Raw genomic sequence first — 19,565 nt, 5'->3', positions numbered from 1 at the left:
GGCATCTCCAAATAGAATCTCTTGTAACTACTTGAATTGCTTAAGAAAAGGGCAGATTTAGTTTTAAAATAAACACGTGAAGTGAGACTAACGAACCTGATAAACGACGAACAGCTTCAAAGCAGCCTGGAAATTATTTGCAGCTGCTGAAGCAAAAGGAATCTGTGAGTGGTGCACGCAGTGAGCACTGTGCCACGCTGGTAGCACAGCCCTCAGTGCCTGTGCTCAAGGCTTGCTCCTGGCAGAGCTGAACCTTCCAGCTATTGCTGTATGGCATACAGGGGCCGAAGAGCAAGGGAGCAGGGCTGTGAAACGTGCTCTTAAATAAACAAACCAAATCACAGCTGATGCTGTTACTGCAACCATTCATACTGAAGCTCCAGTTTAAAAAAAAAAATAGTTCTACAATTGTAGAAGACTACTTCTGTATGTTTTTCAGAGACTGTAGGCAGAACTGTTGAAACCAGTGTTCCCTCTGAGCTCTGCCTGGTGGCACAGGCTGGCACCAAGCCTTCAGCACACAGCCTTTCGGCACATACTTCCCACTGCTTCCTCTCTGCATCCTTTCTTAGAAGGGGTGTTACTGATGTTATTTCAGTCCTGATCAGTCTCATTTGTCTAGACAGGAAAGAGCACAGTTAAAAGTGTCATTCTTCATTTATAGAAGTGGCTTTATTATGAGAAATTAGGATGGATCTAATTGCTTACACGTGCGTGGGCACACAAACTGCTGGTCCAATAGAGCACCACTGGGAAACATTTGCAGCACAATCCCAAACTGTTTTTGAACCTCTGGCAAGTTCTTTAAAGTGTGTCTGTAACACTGCAGCAAACATCCACAGCTACCATCTCCATAGGCTGTACAGTATTTCTTTGAAGTATCATTGTAGAAAAGGGACAGTCTAATTAAAGTATAACATTTGATTGTCAAGGCAGTATTTTACAAAATGCAATAAACGTGATTATAAACCAAATTCTCAGCTTTACAGAAACATTCTCTTGCATACAATCTTTGTTTCAGAAGCCATATTTGTGCAGGAGACTTTTGCCACGTCACGTAATTCCCGACTTCATTTGAAAATGGAAATTGCAACCATCACTAAAACCAAGATATGTAGAGTTGGTTTCACTGCAGCTGACGAGCGTTCGAGCTCCTGGTACAGAGGGGCTCTGGGGCACGAAGCAGGTCTCGGTTTGACAGAGACCTCTGGGAATGAGAAGTCTTGTTTCAGAGCGCTGAAGTTAGCGGTGTTGTCAGGTATGTCCACTGTCTTCAGCATCGATTTAAATCCTGGTACCGTAGCCTGGGAACAAGCACAAAAGATTTCGTGTTTTAAACACAGAGTTCCACTTTAAACTTGTTTACAGTTTCAGGGTATAGGAAAAATGTTCTAAACGTAAGTTGAGCTAAACAAGAGGAAACAACAAAAGCTGAGCTTGGAATGTTAACAGAACACTTTTTTTCTCCCCACAGTTCCCATGGCTCTGCTAATTTTGCTTTATTTGGGTCAGTGCCTCTCAGTGGATGAACCGACCATCCGACCATCTTGCTGCGTAACGATGTTCTGGGTCAGGGTGTTGCCCCCTGTAAGGCGTTGCTGTTGATGGAGACTGTTTGCCTCTGGGGGCTGAGTGAAGGACTGCTGCCATACTCCTTTTGCAGGCTGCAGTGAAGGGTGAAGGGGACAGGAAGTGGAGTGCATGGAGGAGGCTCCCAGGTGACGCTGAAGCCCAAGGAGGAATTTACCAGCTTGATGTTTGAGTGGAGGGAAGTCATTTCCCTGGGAAGTGACAGAGGAGGATTCTCACTGCAAACCAGCTGTGGGTTTTGGTTTTTTTTTTGGCTCAAAGACCACAGGAGCACCTCAGGCAGTACGGAAGAGGGAATCCTGCAATCACACTTGAGGACAGATCCTGGGCTGGCATCTGCCAGAGACTGCGTTGTACAAATGCCCTCTACTGTCTCCTGACACCACCCTCAGGGGAACAGCTGTCACCAATGGCATTGTCAGCCTGCTGCTGCCTGGGGCTATGTGGATCCCAGCCTCTGCTGCCTCAGAGCTCTAACACTTCAGGCCAGCCCCAGCACAATCCAGCAACTCAGCTGGCTCCACCATCCAGTCGGTGGAGTGATTATTTCTGGACATCCCAGGGACAGGAAATCTTACCACATCTAAACATCTTCTTACTGCTGACTCAAATTTTAAGATTATTTCAAAAGAAAAATCTGCCAGTGAGTCTTGACAACTCCTATATTTGACTCAAGCAAGTCCAGCTTACTCAAAACCCTCGCTGTGCTCAAGGATTCAAAGCACAATCAGAATAACTCAAGCAGGCAGCACACTTACGTTGATCACGTACTTCCCAGGCAAAAGGAGAAGAAAGTACTCGCCGTGCTCGTTTGTCCTGTAGGGGCAGATGTGAGGCCTCCCTTTGGCTTCCACGATTGCGTTGGGAATAGGATTCCCATTTTTATCAGTAACCTGACCTTTGACTCCTATGAAAGAGAAGGAGGAAAGATAACAGTGTGTACATGTGACAAGCCGCCCTCTCTGGCAAAGTCGGACTGTTTGCTGCTGGATGTACTTAAAGGCCACTTCAGTGATTTCAAGTACATGTAATAATATCACCAGTACTGAAATCTTACTGGAGGAAACTAAAACAAATTCCTTTCTGTTGTCATTAGTAGCTTCCTCTGACTTTAGAAAACAGCACTGTAATCACAGAATCATTGAATGGAGTGGGTTGAAAAGGACCACCATGATCATCTAGTTCCAACCCCCCAGCTATGAGCAGGGTCGCCAACCAGCAGACCAGGATGCCCAGAGCCACATCCAGCCTGGCCTTGAATGCCTCCAGGGATGGGGCATCCACAGCCTCCTTGGGCAACCTGTTCCAGTAAGCTTTGCTTCTAAACCTCATTTGCTGAAAGCACCATACATACTTGTTGGATGCATTCTCACAAACCACCCTAAAGTGTGCACCATCAATAAGCAAAACAGTTGGACGTTCATGGCAATGAAATGCGACATCGGCAACAGATTTATGCAAACCCTTTAACTCACTGCAAAATATCTCCAATTCAATAAGCAGATTTTCTCTGTTTCAGCTGTGAAGTGCAGACCCAACTTAAAAAGGCCTTAAAAATACAAAATCCAAACAGCAAAGATCCTTGAAACACTGAGTGCCTGCATGTACCCATTTAGAGACCTTTGGACTGTCCCAGGGCAGCTCCCTGAAAGGCCCATCCCTTCCTCCTGCCCAGTCACACATTCAACCCCAAGCAGCACTGTAGGAGCGCCTGCTGCCCCACACCCAGCACAGCCATAAGCTGTCCTCTCGTACCAGCCCTGGCCTTGCAGCAGTCATCATTCAGGTCCTTTCCTGAATGCAGGAGCTCCCAAGGTTTGTGCCATAGCCAAGAGCCCCACCACCGACCCCAGCTGCTGAAACATTCCTACTCTGCCCACCAGCCCAGCCTCAGCCTTATCTCCTGCTCCACTTGGTACCCACCTAGGTGTACTTGCTTTATATATTCAACCAGAGCAACTTTGTTGTCTCTCCAGAATTTCTCCAGCTGCTCTGCTGGAGGATATTTACAGCATGACAGCTCCAGTGTGATTTCAAAACACTGTCCCCAGACGTAGTTGTAATCTTGCATTCCACCTTAAAGGGAAAATAAAGCAAAGTGTTCAACTGCAAAGAAGCACCAAAGGTCAAGCAAGATGAAAAAGGGGAATGAAAAGTGTTGCTAATTGCATCACACCTGTAAGAAAATCAGCACATAAAACAGACAAATTATTCCTCAGTGCCACACCTGTATTTACTGCTTCCTCTGGAAAAGCAGCTTAATAACTCCACAAATACTTGTAGAGTTTCTTGTTTTTTAAAGCACAGTGGTGTCTTGGAAACGATGACATTTAATGTTGAAGAAGGGTAGGTCTTTGACTCAAAAACTCACAAGGCTTTTCAGGCTCTCCCAGCCCAACGGAGATGGATTGATTCAGGGCTTGGCATTGAGTCTGCCTCTTTGAGCTGTCCCAGGAGCCCTTTAAGGTGCCAAAGCAGCACTCAGGGCCAGAGTTTACAGGACCCATATTCTATTTGGCCATGTGAAAACAGAAATGAAAAAGATTTATTTCAGTAATCTTTTTTTTTTTTCCCTACGGGTAATATAAGTGCCAAACATTTGTTTTCTTTCTGAAAGGAGAACAGAGGTTCTCAACTTGTTGCTGGAGCAGCAGGCAGCTGTATATGCATATGTATGTGTGCAATATATGCCCTAAGAAAGGATACAGACAAAGCCAGAGCAGAAGCTGTCTCATTTCACTCTTGTCAATGCTGATGAGGAGTCTGCTAACCTGTATCCTCTCAGATAATCCCTGTTGGGGCTGTCTTCCTCATTTCTCACTAGCTACTCCAATCGATCCTTGCAGTCATTGCTCTTATCATCAGGTGGCAGAAGCAAGAAGGAATCTGAGGTAGCTGAAAAAGCAGCATGGACATTCTTACCTTCCAGCTGGTACCAGGAGTACCCATTGGTAATGCCATCTGGGAAGGTCTGTCTGCTGTCACACCCAGTCCCTTTGTACATGCTGGCATGGTTGAAAGAATAGGTTTTTGCCAGGTGAACAAAAACATCATCATCTGGAGACCTGCTGTAACCATTTGAAGTGCCAGTAACTGCAGAATGAAGACAGCCATTGTAATTCTCTTTACTGATAAAACATACAGCATCATCTTTTACACAGGATAAGAACTTCACAGATAGTCAAAGCACGCAGTGTCTTTCAATAACCTATTTTGTCCTTGATGTTTACCAAAACCAGCCCATCCCAACTTAAAAGCTGAAAAATACCTTGTAGAAAACCTTAAACATTTTGCTTTGGTAGAGCAAAAATTCCTAAAATGAATCAACTGTGGAAGAAAGAACTTGTTCCAGGCTTACCTGAGTTGCCGTTATCGAATGTATAACTGGCAACCAGGGCACCCCCATGCAGGTTTGCTGAAAGAACAAATGTTTCATTTTTTATCCAGTTTATCACTGCTTGAGTCTCTGGCTGAATGATATTGTTGTTATTTTCAAAGGCATCGGGAAAATTTCTGTTCAGATCTTCTCCATTCTTATTGTACCTTAGGAAAGAGAGAAGGCACTCCTGTTACCATTTTGCCCATAGGCATCTCAACAGCACCAGCCCAACAGAACTGGAGAACTGGGGCACGCTGGTGCCTTCAGCGAGCAAGTAAGATGGCCACTGAAATTTATCTCCTCAAGCATTCAGAAAATAGATTTCAGTATGCTTTCTGCAAGCACTACCCACCTGGAGAACTCAGAATTCTTTCTACCTAGAGCACCATTTCCCTTGCTCCTGGTGTTGCCACGGCCAAAGCTCCAGGAGAACTAGTAGCTCATGAGTTTGCTCCTTCTTCACATTCCAACTTCATCCCTTTGACATTTCTTCCAATTCTTCCACTCTCTCCTCTTCTTCCCCCTCTTCTAGCCAATTAAACTTTTCCTCCCCTTTTTGGTCATTGCAGTTTATGTTAAAAAATGCAGAAGTAGTGCAAGATGCAACTCTGGGTTACATTTTCCCATGTGAGACTTTTTTTTTCCTAGCACAGCACCTATTAAAGCAAGCTATGTTTTTGTAGTTTTCCCTCTTACTAAGTAGATCTGCATTCAGTATGAACTGCAAACACGAAGAAGGGTTACACAGTTCTCTAACTGAAAAAGATCTCTGTGGGTGGACATTTTTTTTTTTTAATATAGTACTCTAAAGGTCTAAAGAGGTCATTGTACTTCTATTCACAGCCTGGGTCTCCTGCCCAGAAGGTCAGGTCGTTATATCCTTCTGACTAATTTTCTCTGACCACACCACATACAAACATCTGCGTGACTCACTCTTCCAAAAACTGTCCTGTAACAGTGACTCTTCTGAACAGCAGAGGCCAAACTTAGCCCTAATGCATCCACTGGACTATTCTCTCCACTCAGTATGATTCAGCCTCTTTGCTAACTCCAATCATTACCCCACGCCCATTTCCCTTACCCACTTCCACCCACCTAAGCCACCCATACCTTCCTCGTGAGTAATAACAATCGGGCACCACTGTAGCTTCAAAGCCATCGGGGTTCATCGTTGGCATGATGTGAATCCGGGTATTATTGAGTAGCCGGGTAATAGCTGGGTCGCGTCCATAGCTGGACACCAGGTGCTCTATCAAATGGAGTAAGATTTCTCTCCCTACAGTCTGTAAAAGAAGCGTAAGTTTTCTTATGTCTGCTGTAGAAAGAAAAAAAACCCAAAACATTCCAAACCCCACCACCTTATACATGAATAGTTGGAGCTTTTTGTATGGTTTCAGTTCTAACTGGATTACACAGGCGTGAAAGAGCCTTCTGGTCAACACTGTTTTGTTCCATGCTCTCCCTCCAATTACATTTAAGGTAATTTAAAAGATTAAAGGAGTCACTAGAAGATTTTCACAAGGATTTTAAACCTGGATCAACCAGAACTTTTTGTGTGATGAGAAACTGACTGTGTCAGCTACACTACTTAAATCCTGTATAGATAAGGCACAGCCTTATCAAAACCTAAAACTGCAGAGGCTGCTTGTTAGGGATCACGTGGGCCTGGAAACGCAGCACTGCATTATATCAGAGGCTCTGCAGAGTCAGCTCTGTGCCAAAGCCTGAGGGTCCCTGCGTCCTGCACACGAGCACCCGTGCTGTGCATCACCACATGGCAGCAATAGCTGAGGGGGAAGGAAGGAGACTCCTTCCATCTATCAGAGCCAGATTTTCTCCTTGTTCATCTCCTTTTCTGTGAAGTCAGCTCTAATACAGGCTTAAGAGAGGCTGATTCCCAGTACAGGAAATAGAGAGACGCCACTTTTGCTGTACATTGTTATAAGGCATTTTATTGTCATAAACACTGGCACTGGGAAAATGGAATGGGTACGTGCAAATTCTTTGGCAAAGATGGAAGAGCCTTTTTGATGTAACCTTTCAAAGGTTAGGTTTCAAAGGGCAGTGGCAGAAGGAAGCTAAATACCCATTTTTGTTCACATGAACTTCGATAAGTCACAAAAACTGTTGGGACATCTCCCCCTTTGGTGTGCTCTGGCAGATTTCAGAGAATTGAGACCAACATTGTTCTGTGCCAGCATCCACCAGCACAGCACGTTCGCTGCACCACGCTTTCCGGGAGCGCTTTCTATAGCAACATGACCCATGCCTCAAGGGAGCTGCAGTGTTCCTAATCTCAAACTGGAATGGGAACAAATCAAGACTTGCAACTGGATGTGCTCTGCAGATAGCTTATCTCTACTCTTCTCCAGGAATTGAGACTGGTAAATTACTGCAAGCTCTAATTCCAAGCTACGGAGTATCTCAGTATCTTTTTAAAATGAGTCCTGCACCACTAAGACTGAAGTACCACAAATGATTCTTTCCCTCCTAAACTGAGAAACGTGGTGTTACATTACTGAAGGAAACTGGTCAACCTCATCTTGCTTGCAAACTGGTACAAGGTAAGGTAAATAAATGAAGGTGAAATCAGAGGAAAGGAAATGTTGTCTGCAGCTGTTTGCTGTACTAATATCTTGTTCGGTTTTCACTTCAAGTGGCAAATCCTGCTCCCGCTGTAGGCATAAGTAGGAACACAAACATTACCCAGCAGGAGCTCTGCCTGCAAGAAGACAGGTTGGTACTGTTGCACCACTACTTAGGCTGGGACCAAACTGGGTCTCAGTTATTCAGCAGCTGACATTTATCCCAGGAAGAGGACGGGAGAGCAGCAGTTCCAAACTGCTCTGCTAAGCTGCAGCTCACACCTCTGGGAGCATCACACTAAAGATGAGCAATTCTGCAGTGCTGCTTGTATAAGGAAAAATGACTTTTTTCCCACCTTGCTCTGCGGAGATTTGTTCCTAATTTAATTATTACCTGTCAGTTCCAGAAGGTCTTCTGCAAGGCCTCATCCACTAATCTGCTGGGGGAAGCAGCACTAACAAATGCATTGACTGTCCCAGTAACTAGTGGTTCTTTTTCTGGACTCTACATCAAGCAGACTTGGATGGGGGGGATAAAGATACTAACTTCCCCTGTTGCTGGCAGCTTACAAATCAGCACGTGGGAGCCAGACCACTCCACAGGTCTGCTACATTTACTTTGCGAGGTGTTCGAAGGTATGCAACAGAACCTGTCTTGTAGAAGCAGCTCAGCTCCAGTGCTGGGTGATAGACATCTTGGGAAGCAGGCAAGGGAGGGGGGAAGAAAGGAGGGGAGAGATGTCAGCCAGAGCATGGCCCTGGGCACCAGAGATAAAGCAAGCACTCAGAGAAACAAGAACAGCCCTACCACACAGGAAGCTGAACTGCAGGCAAGACTGGGCTGCTCCATGGAGGGAGTGGGAAAGAGCCCCCTGGTCCTACAGTACTTCTCCTCAATGTCTGGTAAGAAAAGTACTCTCAAGATTAAAAAAAAAAGTAGAGAAGCAGAAAAAGAAAGGGAAAGATGCAGAAAGAGAAGGTGGCTGAAAAAGGATAATGTTCATAAATAATAGCAGTTCAGCAGTGCTTAATGGATGATGTTCATGGTAACTTAGAGTTAAGCACAGGCTTGTTAACACATAGAGCACTAAAAAATCCTATTTTATAGGATCCCTTGCATAGGGATCCTATTGCATATTGCCATACCCAAGTACTGAGTACCAGAACAATTCAGCTACCACCTGCCACAGAGGGTACTTAATCTGAGCTGTGTGTATTACCACTCTATTTTGGTAGAACAACAGAATAGTATTGCTTTGCTCCAGAGTACCTCCAGAACTCCCAGAAGGTTTCTTAACAAAGCACATCTGGAGGTGTTTGAAGGAAGGGGAAGGGAGTCTTAGTTTGAGAAAGTGTAGCTCCAGTTTTGATCAAGCGCTCAGAAAGCACTTAATGCCCAGCCAACATTTACCCTGACAAGTTCAGCTGTACCTGTGCAACCAAGCTACAAGGTTTTTTTTTGGTGTTTTTGTTTTTTAAACTTAAGGGCTTCAAATGAATCTCGATATGCTGGAGGCAGGCTGCTAAAAGTAACACCAAGGACAGATACCTCAACATACCTCTTATCTAATACATAGATGTGGGGAGCAGAGCAAAGATTTCATGTCTTCGGTTTTAATTGCATCATCCTAAGGGCAATGGGCTCTCATCCAGGTGTACTATTTTGCCACAGCTCAGATGAGCCCTTTTCCCCACCTTTAGGGACAGTTAGATTCTTTAGGGACATGTTAAGATTCTCTGCACTTTCAGCTGTCCAAGTTTCTTTGAGTGCCCCAGAGGGAGAGAATCATCAGAAAAGGCTTTCAGTGATCCTCAGGGGAAGTCCTGAAAGCAGAGCCATGTGTGTGCTGGGACATGGATCTGCAGGGTGTGACTGCCCTTCCTGTAAACACGTACCTTAAGCCTACTGACAGTCACTTCTGGCACAGCTGGGTCAGCACCCAGCTCAGGTGCTGAAGCATTTAAAGAAGCCTGAGCTGCAGCTTGTTAAAAGATTAAGGTTAGCTGTGACTGTACCTGTGCCCTAACGCTTCACTCCATCACATCTGGTCTTAAAGCTTTTTTATTATCCAATAATACAGACTTAATGCCAGGGGACTATGGGTGGATAGACGCTGCCCATTTTTTAAGATCGAAATTCTTTCCTTAACCGTGGCCTGTTTGATTTTTGTTTTGTGTTGGTTTTTTTTTTTTTTTCAGTTGATCTATGTTGAAAGAGATCCAATCCATCAGGTAGGACCTGTTTTGAAACAGCACAGCCCTGCCACTCTCCTTGCTCCAGCCCCAACTCCCATACAGACCCACGTAAGGGAGCAGCGTTACAGTAGAGAAACCAGCAGCCCTCAGGCTTATCGCTGAGATGCCACACATGTAAGGCATTCTTTTTTAACACTTGTACAGCATTAATTATTATGCACAGCTGTGACACACCCCACTGTGTTTGTCCTACTTTAGTAAAATCCACCAGTCTTAAAGGCACTGTTCATACATACGCCATTTGGCAAACACCCATTTCTTTCTACACCAGTGATCACCATGGAAATACCAAATATGTGGGGACTGCAGTTTGTTTTACAACCGAAGAAAGTAGCAGCACAACACCAGCCTGCTTTTGAACTAGCAGCTGGTGTGAGTTGTTTCTGCCTGGACAAATTCTGATCTGCACAACTTTCACCTGGTTGAGACACGGGTCACTGCTTTTCCCGTTGAGGAGGGTGAGAGTTGAGATCAGAAAGGTAACTGAGGGCAGGCAGCAGCCCTATGAGTGTTGAAAGAGATCTCAGCAGTGTCACACTTCCTTGAAGTAAGGTTAAAAAAATAGATCTGGTTGCTGGGAATCCTGAAATGCCACGTGCCTCCAACCTTCTTTATATCGCATCTCCTGATACTGAAAGCAGGCAGAAAATAGCTCCCTATGTATTAAATATAAACATATATAGTATGTCTTGTACAATATATAAATGACAGTAGAATATGCCCTGAGAATTCATTACAGCAGATTTTATAGTACATGGATGCAACCTTTTGCCCAACATTGTGATAAAAAAATAATGTATTACCATATGGGGATATTTTGGTAGCACAAATGCAGCTCCTATTCACTTTTGGAAATAAAGTCACAACCCTCTACAAAAGACTCACTCTATTTTTTTTCCTGTTCTTCTGTTTTAGAACACTCCAATTATCACAATAGAGCTACTCTAATCTGGAAACCCTTCTGTGGAGATGGTTACGTCCATAACATAGGGTATAGCTGCATGAACTTAAATTGTGAGGCAAGCCAGTAATAGAAACACACTTTCCTTCCACGTATTCTAGTCCAGGCCCACCAGTACACAGTGAAAAAGAGACAAAATACTGCTGCACTAAGTTATTAGAAGGGAATGGTTTCAGAGAAGGATGGTATGAATACTGTCACCCTGGAAAAGGGATGAATTCTGTGATGACTGGTGCTACTGCTTGTTGTAAGCATGCTGCTCTAGCTACACATCTATGTAGTACACTACAGAGAACAAGCAGTATCACACAGATAGCTTACACTCTGTTTGGATACACTTTGCCCTAGAACCATATGAATGGTTTAGAAAGAGCCTATTAGTGAAATCCTGCAGCTTAGCTTTGCAGACAGCAGTACTGCTGGTCAAAAGTTGCACGTCTCAAAGCATCAGGGGATTTGGCATTGCTCAGTGTGACAAGGAATGAGTTTTTCCCCAGAGAGGAATGCGCAACTGCATACATAGAATAGAAACTCTTTCAACGAGAGCACAGCCCTGGGACAGGAGAGAGCTGCTGCCTAACTCACAATGAGCTGCAACTGGAAAAAAAACCAAAACAATGAAAAACACAGTAAGTCACATCACTGCTCCCTACAGAGAGGAACAGCTGAAAACCAAACCAGACAAACCTCTAATTTGCTTTGAACTGTTTGAAGTCCCGAATCAGTGCTTTGATTCAAACACAGGGACTACCACTGTAATGAACGGGCCCCAGAGCAGCAGGCAACCTCCCTCATCTTTAATGCAAACTTCATCGACATTTCACAGGCCTACGGGTTTTGTGCAGCCTATTAATGCATTTTGACTCAAGTCCAGCACAGAAGTTCAGACTCAAGTTCCAAGTGACAGAACGATCGCTAATCTTCAGTTTTAGTTTGGCGTGGGCTAAATAAGTACTGCTAAAAATGATGTCCAACTTCATTCAAGCACAGAAACAATGAGAAAAGTCTCCTGTTGCATCTCCAGGGATGCAGGGCAAAAGTTCACTCTGTTTGGCAATGGCTGTCACAAGACAAAATCATTCCGCTTTGGCCAGCCATGTTTTATGGTATATAAAAAAAACCTTAACCTACTCTAAACATAATCTTCCCAATTCTGAAAAAAGTGCTCCCTTCCTAGCATTACGTACTCTTGTGGAGCTTCCCTCTTTGGTAGTCGCCCAGTTAACCCAGGTTTCCCTCCAGCAGCACATGAGAACAGCCTGCACACACAGAGTTCAGGCTTCCCAGTGCTTTTAGGAGAAGCCTACTGACTGAATCAGAGGTAAGTGCTGTCTGTATTATTGTGACAGCTTAAAGGGGGAGCATCAGCAATAGAAGAGAACTGAATTTCCTCGCTGTGTACCACTTATGGAAAGCATCACTGAAGCACAAAAGGAATTCAGAGATCAATGAGGCCGTAATCCAGCAATCTGAAGTTATGAAAGTCTGTGGAGCACAAGTTGGAGCTTGTCATACAGTTAATGAAAAACTTATCTGCTTAATCTATTATAGGGGAAGTTGAATCCTTCCCCAGTGACTAGTCTAACAGAATCTTAGATTATGGGAATAAATATTCAAATTCTCCAATGCGGCTCTATATGAGGAATTCATTTCCTGCCATATGAAACACATTTATGGTCAGATAGAAAAAACAAACACCAAGTGAGTATGACGTCCACGCACAAAGAAAGGCAAAGGTTGGGGGCCTGATAAGGAGGATCAGCCTTAATTCTGGAATCTTTCCTAGGTGCGTGGTTGTTCTGATGAACAAGCCAGAACGTAGCTCATTAGAGAGTCACATAATACAGCACCTAAAGCTCCAGTGCTGTTAGCTCAAGGAACAACTCTTCTCAGACAAGCTTGTGAACAGCACTTAGATGGTTTCTTCATTCGTTATAAAGTTAACTTCAAAATCCATATCCTAGATAGCAAGCCAGGTTGCCCGCTCTCTAGCAACCCCTAACCATGTAAGCACGTAAACACTGAGTGTCTCCACAGCCCAAGTTTCTTATGCACATCTCTGTAGGTAGCAAGAGTACCAGGAGTGCCCCATTGTGAATGCTTCAAAAGGAGTAGCTGCAGGAATCCGCCCTCATGTCCAGTTGCAGCAGATTTGAAAGGCAAGCCATTCTGGACAAAATGGCATTCTCCCCTCCAATTCTTTTCCACCAAAACTGGCTCATCTGTAACCACAGTCTTGAAGCTTTCTCCAGCAGCCCGTAGGGACTGTCCCACACAGCTGCAATCCCTAAGCAGCCTGCACTCCCCTGCTGAAACACAACAGGTTTCATGAGCTGCAGGCTCTGTTTTGGGCATCCAGTACCACATATCCATTTGAGGCTGTGAATCAGCTTCCTCCCACACGAGAGTTAAATCCCAAAGCAGTCAGACTCCCAGCAGCACTTTGAAAATGACCACTGTTAAACCAGGTGAAATTAGTCGAACTCGGGGAAAATTCTTGGCATGGAATGTCACAAGTGCCTCTAGGCATGCAAGTGCTCAGGCACAGCATTGATAATAGAAACAGCTTGTGATCAGTAATACTTTACACTGGATACACTTCCAAAACCAAGGGAAGTAGATGAGTAGGGAATTCAGTCTAGCGTACAAAGACAGTTTTTGCCACTTCTCTGTTGAATTCTTTACCCTTGAAATTAAAGTCTACATAGAAATATATGGCGTAGTTCAATTTTATCCAAAACATGCCTAATAAGAGCAGGGAAAGCTAAAGAATAAGGGAAATAGAAGGCAAGAAAAGATCAGAGAGAAGAGTGAAGCTTGCACTTTATTTCACATTTACATATTACACCTGGAAATCTCACAATCACCATTCTTCTTCTTTATCATTAATAAATGATTCTTTCCAAGGCAAATTCAACCTGAAGTTGCTTTGCTTTTTGTATTCACTGTGTTATCTTAGGCAAATGTATTTATTCCTACCTTAAAATTAAGAGAATTTGCCTCCCTAAAAACAATTTATTTGGTGGTTCACAAGAATTATTTTTCACTCTTAGGATGGATTTGAAGAGTTCCATCAGTCATACTTCATGCCCAGCTGGTAACAAGCAGACAATTACATCTGATTCATTGCCAGTAAAATTAAAGCCTTTGGGTTTATTCTTATGGAGAAGACAAAGCTCTTTCTGTTTGAAAGGTCTTAAATGTAATGATGAAAGATCTCCCAAAACACTTCTGCCATAGCAAGGTAACTTTTTTCTTGAAATTCTTTGAGGCTATTTCTTGACAAAGAAATACGTGTATACTTTGATAATAAGCAGCACACACCTGAGAGCAGATCACCTTAAACTTCTAGTAAATATATTTGATATAAGTGACATTGCAAAAGTTGTAACGTACCTCATCCCCATGCATATTAGCAACATACTTGAATTCTGGAATGCCAATCTTATGTTGGGTTGGAAACCTTCCCAGAACAAGAACCCACAGGTCTCTACCTTTAAGAGGGGAAGGGGAAAAGACAATTTTTTAAACAAAGTATAAAATGATACAGAACTTAAAGAACAAAATGTACACAAGAGTTGGTCATCAAGAAGACCAACAAGTTTCCATATTTCATAATTGCACCGACAATCCTATAGTAGTTTTTTCAAGTAGATTTATTCACAGAAATACTTGTTAAATTTGTCATAGGAACCACTGTTCTGTCTTCCAAATGAAAGCGTGCAGTGAATCCTAAAATGTCAAGAACATTTAAACAGTGGTAGGAAATATGAAATATATATTTTTCTAATCAAATTTTACAGTGAAGATTGTCAATCAAATTAACCAAGCAAATGTATAGTATTTATATATGATACTTGTCACAAAGAAGAAACTTTTTTCTTTCCCCCCCCCCTAATTAAAGACAAGGTAGAAAAGCTGAACACATACATGAATTACTGCTCAGGGAAAAAATAAGAAGGAGCTGGCATGCACAGAAACACGTCCCAAAAATTCACAGTGTAAGAACTAGCGGCAACAGAAAGAGCGTTAGTTAAGATCATTAAAGACGCACAGGAAGCTGAGCTTTAAGTAAGTAATAAAATAAGTAAATATTTTGGAAGTCCCAATTGAAAATGGGAGAGGGCATTTTTGTTGTTGTTATTATTAGTAGCGATATTGTGGCATTTCAGAGCTCTTCTACACAACTGTGCTTCCCACTATGCTGCTCCCTTAGGTGGGCCAGCACTGCTTTCAGCAGATGGCAGCAAAGAAACCGGACCAGTTCCTTGATAGCAGCAGTCACAGCCTATGGGCTGCTAATGGCCAGACATCTCATTCATATTGCCTGTCCCCAGCTCTCACACACTGCTCAGTGGGACCCACGAGCTATCTGGGAGGAGTTCAGCTGTTATTATTTATCAGCAAGAATACAGAGCATTACTTCCTACACTACTGTGGATCATTAAGTCTGTAGGAAACTCTGGAAGACAGCAGTTTCCCAGAGGTAGATCCCATAACACTCATGGTCCAGCGGCAAGGAGCCAGTTACATGGCTAGAAAGAAAACAGGAACGCTGCACCAACTGTAGTATCTTAGCAAACAGGAGACAAATGTTGAAGAGAACCAGAAGCACTACAAGATGTACTGAAATAACCGTGAGATGATTAAAACTGAAGTCAGTGGTTGCCAAGCTAAGCTCACTTCACAGGTTGAGTCGGAATCTTGGATTAATTAGGATCAGGAAGCAGTGAGACTGCAATGCCAGCAGACATATTGAACAAGAGTGCTGTCAGCATTCCCTAGTTGTCCACAGTCACTCCAAAGACGTTGTTATTCAATCCTTGCAAACACAATGCTGAGAGATGCCACCACTGACATCCACTACAAAGGACAATGCGAGCAAGCAGTCGTCCGGAACATCCAGAAATGAGTTTGCAGTAAGTGCTTTGGTGAGGAAGCTATTCAGCTTTGTTGTGTGCAGAGCTACTGTTTCATTAATAATAAAAGTTCAACTTCTGTAAGTCTAGACAAGCAGCAGAATGGAGAAGCCAGATACTAGCTTTTAAGCACATCTTTCTTCAAAAAGAGAAAGGAAGCACCGGCCCCCAGAACCCTGGCCCTTTTCTCCTCCAAAACCCCAGCCATTGTGCAATTCTGTGGAAACAAGACAAGTCTTACTGCAGAAGTATGTTTGGAACTAGAAAAAAACAGCAGTACTGAAAGAAAACATGCTGCTTTTATTCATAATCCAGCATGCATGAGAGTCTGAACCTGATTTCCGTGTCTTTAACATTATCCTCTCCCTGGTTGCATCCAGAGGTAATCCATAGTGAGCTACCAAGAAAGTCCTTCCCTCTAAGCCATGCTCTCCTTCCTTCTATTGGAAAAATAAAAGAAAAAAACTTAAATATATATATATATTATATATATATATCGGACATTCCTCCCTAATGTTTGGCTTCTCAGTTGCCACACAGACTGCTGCACTGGGAGCTACCTACCTGCTTCTGGCTGCAGCCTTTCCACCCCAGCTCAAACCACAGGCTCAAACCTGCAGCCTTACAACATGCAGCTTCCCTGGCCAGGGCTTGGTCAGGTGAAGCAGCAGTGCTAAAAAGCATGTCCAGCATCTAAAAGATTATGGTGAAACTATAAGATTAAGGCAGCAGAAGACCTATAAAAGAGATGTGCCCCAGCTCTCTCTTCTAGATGGAGGTGAATACAGTTAAACTGTAGATCACTTATTTCCTACAGAGGAGGCATACACTTTCTGTAAGGTTACAGATCCATCCAACTCTAGGACTGTTATCAGAGTGAGCATCAAGCACACAGGCAAGTCTTTGAAATAGCTTAGAGCCAACTGGTTGAGTGTACTATGTGTCAAAAGCCCTCTCAGAGGAAATGAAATATGTGTCAACTAAAAGCATTCGTTTCCTCAAATCGTTTTTCATTTCCCATACGAATACAAAGCAGTGACCTAAAAGGTGAAGCAGTTGAAAGTGGGATCTGTACTTCAAGCCAACCAATATATTAACTATGTTTGGATTACTTTCCTATATCTAAATACGTAGCATATAAAATACCCAACCAGTTACAATAGACAAGCTGTACTGTAGTCCCTAGAAAGGGAGGATCTTCTCACCAATAATCAGACATTGAGATTTGCCTCTGCTTCCTTTCAAACAAAACAAGACCATCAGAGCTATCTCAAATCTAACTAAGGGCAAAGATGACTGACATGCACATCCATTGCATGTAGGCTTTTCAGGGTATCTTACAAGCTAATGTAGAACAGCACCCTATTTTTAGCAGCATTTGCACCGTACCATAGTTCTAAAGCAACAAAAACCCATCAATGCTACAAGCTAATTCTGTGTCACTTAAGGCTTTCTGCAAATTACATATATTCTGATTTAAAACAAACAAAAACAATATTTTTTTTTTTAAAAGCCCACATTTCCAGTGCCTTAGAATCACAGAATGGTTTCACAGACCATTCAGTTCCAGCCCCTGCTGAGAGCAGGGACATGACCACATTGCTCAAAACCCCATCCAACCTGACCTGGCCTTCTAGGGATGGGGCATCCACAGCTTCTCTGGGAAACTTGTTGCAGCGCCTTGCCTCCCTCTGAATAAAGGATTTCCTCCTGACATACCCAAATCTACCCACTTTTAGTTTAAAACTGTTACATCTTGTCCTATCACTGCATTTCCTGACAAAGAGTTCTTTCCCAGCTTTCCTGTAGGCTTCCTGTAAGCATTGAAAGGCTACAATGAGGACTTCCCACAGCCTTCTCTTCTCCAGGCTGAATAAGCCCAGCTCCCCCAGCCTGTCTTCATAAGAGAGGTGCTCCAGCCCTCTGATCATCCTCATGGTCCTCATGGGAAGCACATGGAAGAGCTAAGTATAGACTAGCATTAAGTACTGATCTAAATTGGTCTTTCCAGCATGAATGTTTAGACTGTTTACAGTTTGTGTGCATGAGGGCCATCATAATGATAAACACTCCCATGAACTGAGACATCAATTATTTTCTGGCACTTCCAGCTTGTGAGAAGCATTAAGCTTACCATTAACAATTAAAATAAATTCCTGGGTCTGCTCAGCCTGCAGTACTGGATAGTGTACCTACAAGGGATGATGTAAGATTCTTTCCATATAGCAGTAATTTACTGCATATAAGAAGATTCAGTAGATAAAGTTTCCTTTAATCAGTAAGCCCTAGATAACTCTGTTTTCATAGTTGAACAGCTAAGCCACCTCCCATGCTTTGCATCAACTGAACATACACTGAGAAACCATTCCTCACTGCCAAACCAGAAATTATTTCAGCTAATCACTGAACTATATAGCAAGTAATCAAGACAAACTTGTGTTTGTAATTGCGTTGGAGCAAAGCCCGATTATACAGCTTCTGGTAGGGTGAGCAGATTTATTGATGAGTTTTCTACCTTTGCCACAGCAATATTCATGACACGGTATCAATACTCTAAACAGACCCACAAAAAGTGGGAATTAAAACAGAGAATTGAAACCGATGTCCAGATCAAGTGAGAAAGAAACCAGATTATCTGTAGGCCTTGGAGACTGGGTTACACTCCTTGTTTTGCTCTGAAGTTTACTTCTGCTTCTCTTCTCTTTGTTCTTCATGGTTCCATGTATTAAACAGAGTTGTTATTTCAAAGGCAGTTGTGGCTAAGAAGCGAAATGAACTAACTAGACAATATGCTGTCCATACCCACAGACCCAGCCAACCAGCTTAAAATGTTTGCATGGAGGTCTACTTTAATTAATGAAAAGTAGTATGCCGACTACAGTTCTCCCAAGCTGACCATATACATGCTACACATCACCTCAGCACAGATCAGCATCACTGCAGATCCTATCCATGAGGCACTCCCTTCCTAAAAAGGCACAAGGTAGGGAGAAGAGAAAGACCAATGCTAATTAGAAGACAAAGTCCAAAACCAGTTCACGCTGGCTCCAAATCTGACTAAAAACTAATTTGAGTAATGCAGCACTGAACATAGGTCATGCAAAACTTGTTCTGACTTTGACTGGAAAGTTGAATTTTTAGATGTCTAAATCAAAGCCTCAGGTATGAAACTATGTGGATCCATTTCCGTTGCCTATAAAAAAACATGATGCAAGCTTATGAAAAAAGACAATATGATACCAGTCATTATACAAATCAAAGTAAGGACCTCAAGCAATACTCTTGAGATGTTAAATAAGCCACAACAATTTACATGTCTTTCTATTTCATATCCTCCTTCTTAAGCAGAAGTAGTAAGTTTTCCCTCATGTTTGACAAGAAGTAGCAAACCATCAGGGTGGTTTATCCATAAACATGTGTTTCTAAACTCTGTGGACAGCCATCTTAGTATGTACAGAGCAGTTAAAAAGCATAAATAATTTTGTCGTACTTCTTCAGATTGCTATGCACTACTGGTATTTCAGCAATCTTGTCAACTTAACCTATCAGGGCTTCATTCTATCGTGCACCACACAAATTACTTAAGCACGTTTCTGTCCCTAAAACATATGATCAAAGCAGTGCAAGATAAGAAGGGGGACTAAAAAAACAGGGTTTTGATCTATGAGAACATAATGGGGTGATGGTTACACCTTAGGCATAGCTTATATCATATCAATCATACTTGATTCCAGTATAAGCAGAAGAACTTCAGCCTAGATTCCACGACGAGAACAGCAGTGAAATAAACATACCAGCTGATGTAACAGCTTCCAATGCAAAAGCAGCCGCTACTATAATTATGGCTTGACAGAAGAAAGAGAAACGATGCAAAT

General features: G+C 42.9%; 1 protein-coding gene across 2 annotated transcripts in view; it reads right to left on the bottom strand.

The window, feature by feature from the left end:
- Positions 1–638: 638 nt before the first annotated feature.
- Positions 639–19,565, bottom strand: part of CPM (carboxypeptidase M) — a 32,610-nt gene continuing 13,683 nt past the window's right edge. For both annotated transcript variants that reach the window (XM_052669163.1, XM_052669162.1), the window contains exons 3-9: positions 14,168–14,265; positions 6,080–6,252; positions 4,949–5,133; positions 4,513–4,683; positions 3,514–3,666; positions 2,349–2,497; positions 639–1,304 (exon numbers count right to left, since the gene is read on the bottom strand). In XM_052669163.1, the coding sequence (XP_052525123.1) occupies positions 1,071–1,304; positions 2,349–2,497; positions 3,514–3,666; positions 4,513–4,683; positions 4,949–5,133; positions 6,080–6,252; positions 14,168–14,182 (1,080 nt within the window). In that variant the 5' untranslated portion in view covers positions 14,183–14,265 and the 3' untranslated portion in view covers positions 639–1,070. The remainder of the gene's footprint in view (positions 1,305–2,348; positions 2,498–3,513; positions 3,667–4,512; positions 4,684–4,948; positions 5,134–6,079; positions 6,253–14,167; positions 14,266–19,565) is intronic.

This window comes from Tympanuchus pallidicinctus, unplaced genomic scaffold (assembly GCF_026119805.1).
Source record: "Tympanuchus pallidicinctus isolate F22 unplaced genomic scaffold, pur_lepc_1.0 scaffold8, whole genome shotgun sequence".
NCBI classification, from domain to species: Eukaryota; Metazoa; Chordata; class Aves; order Galliformes; family Phasianidae; genus Tympanuchus; species Tympanuchus pallidicinctus.
Note: the sequence above shows the minus strand (reverse complement) of the source record. Positions and strands in the feature narration are given on the sequence as shown.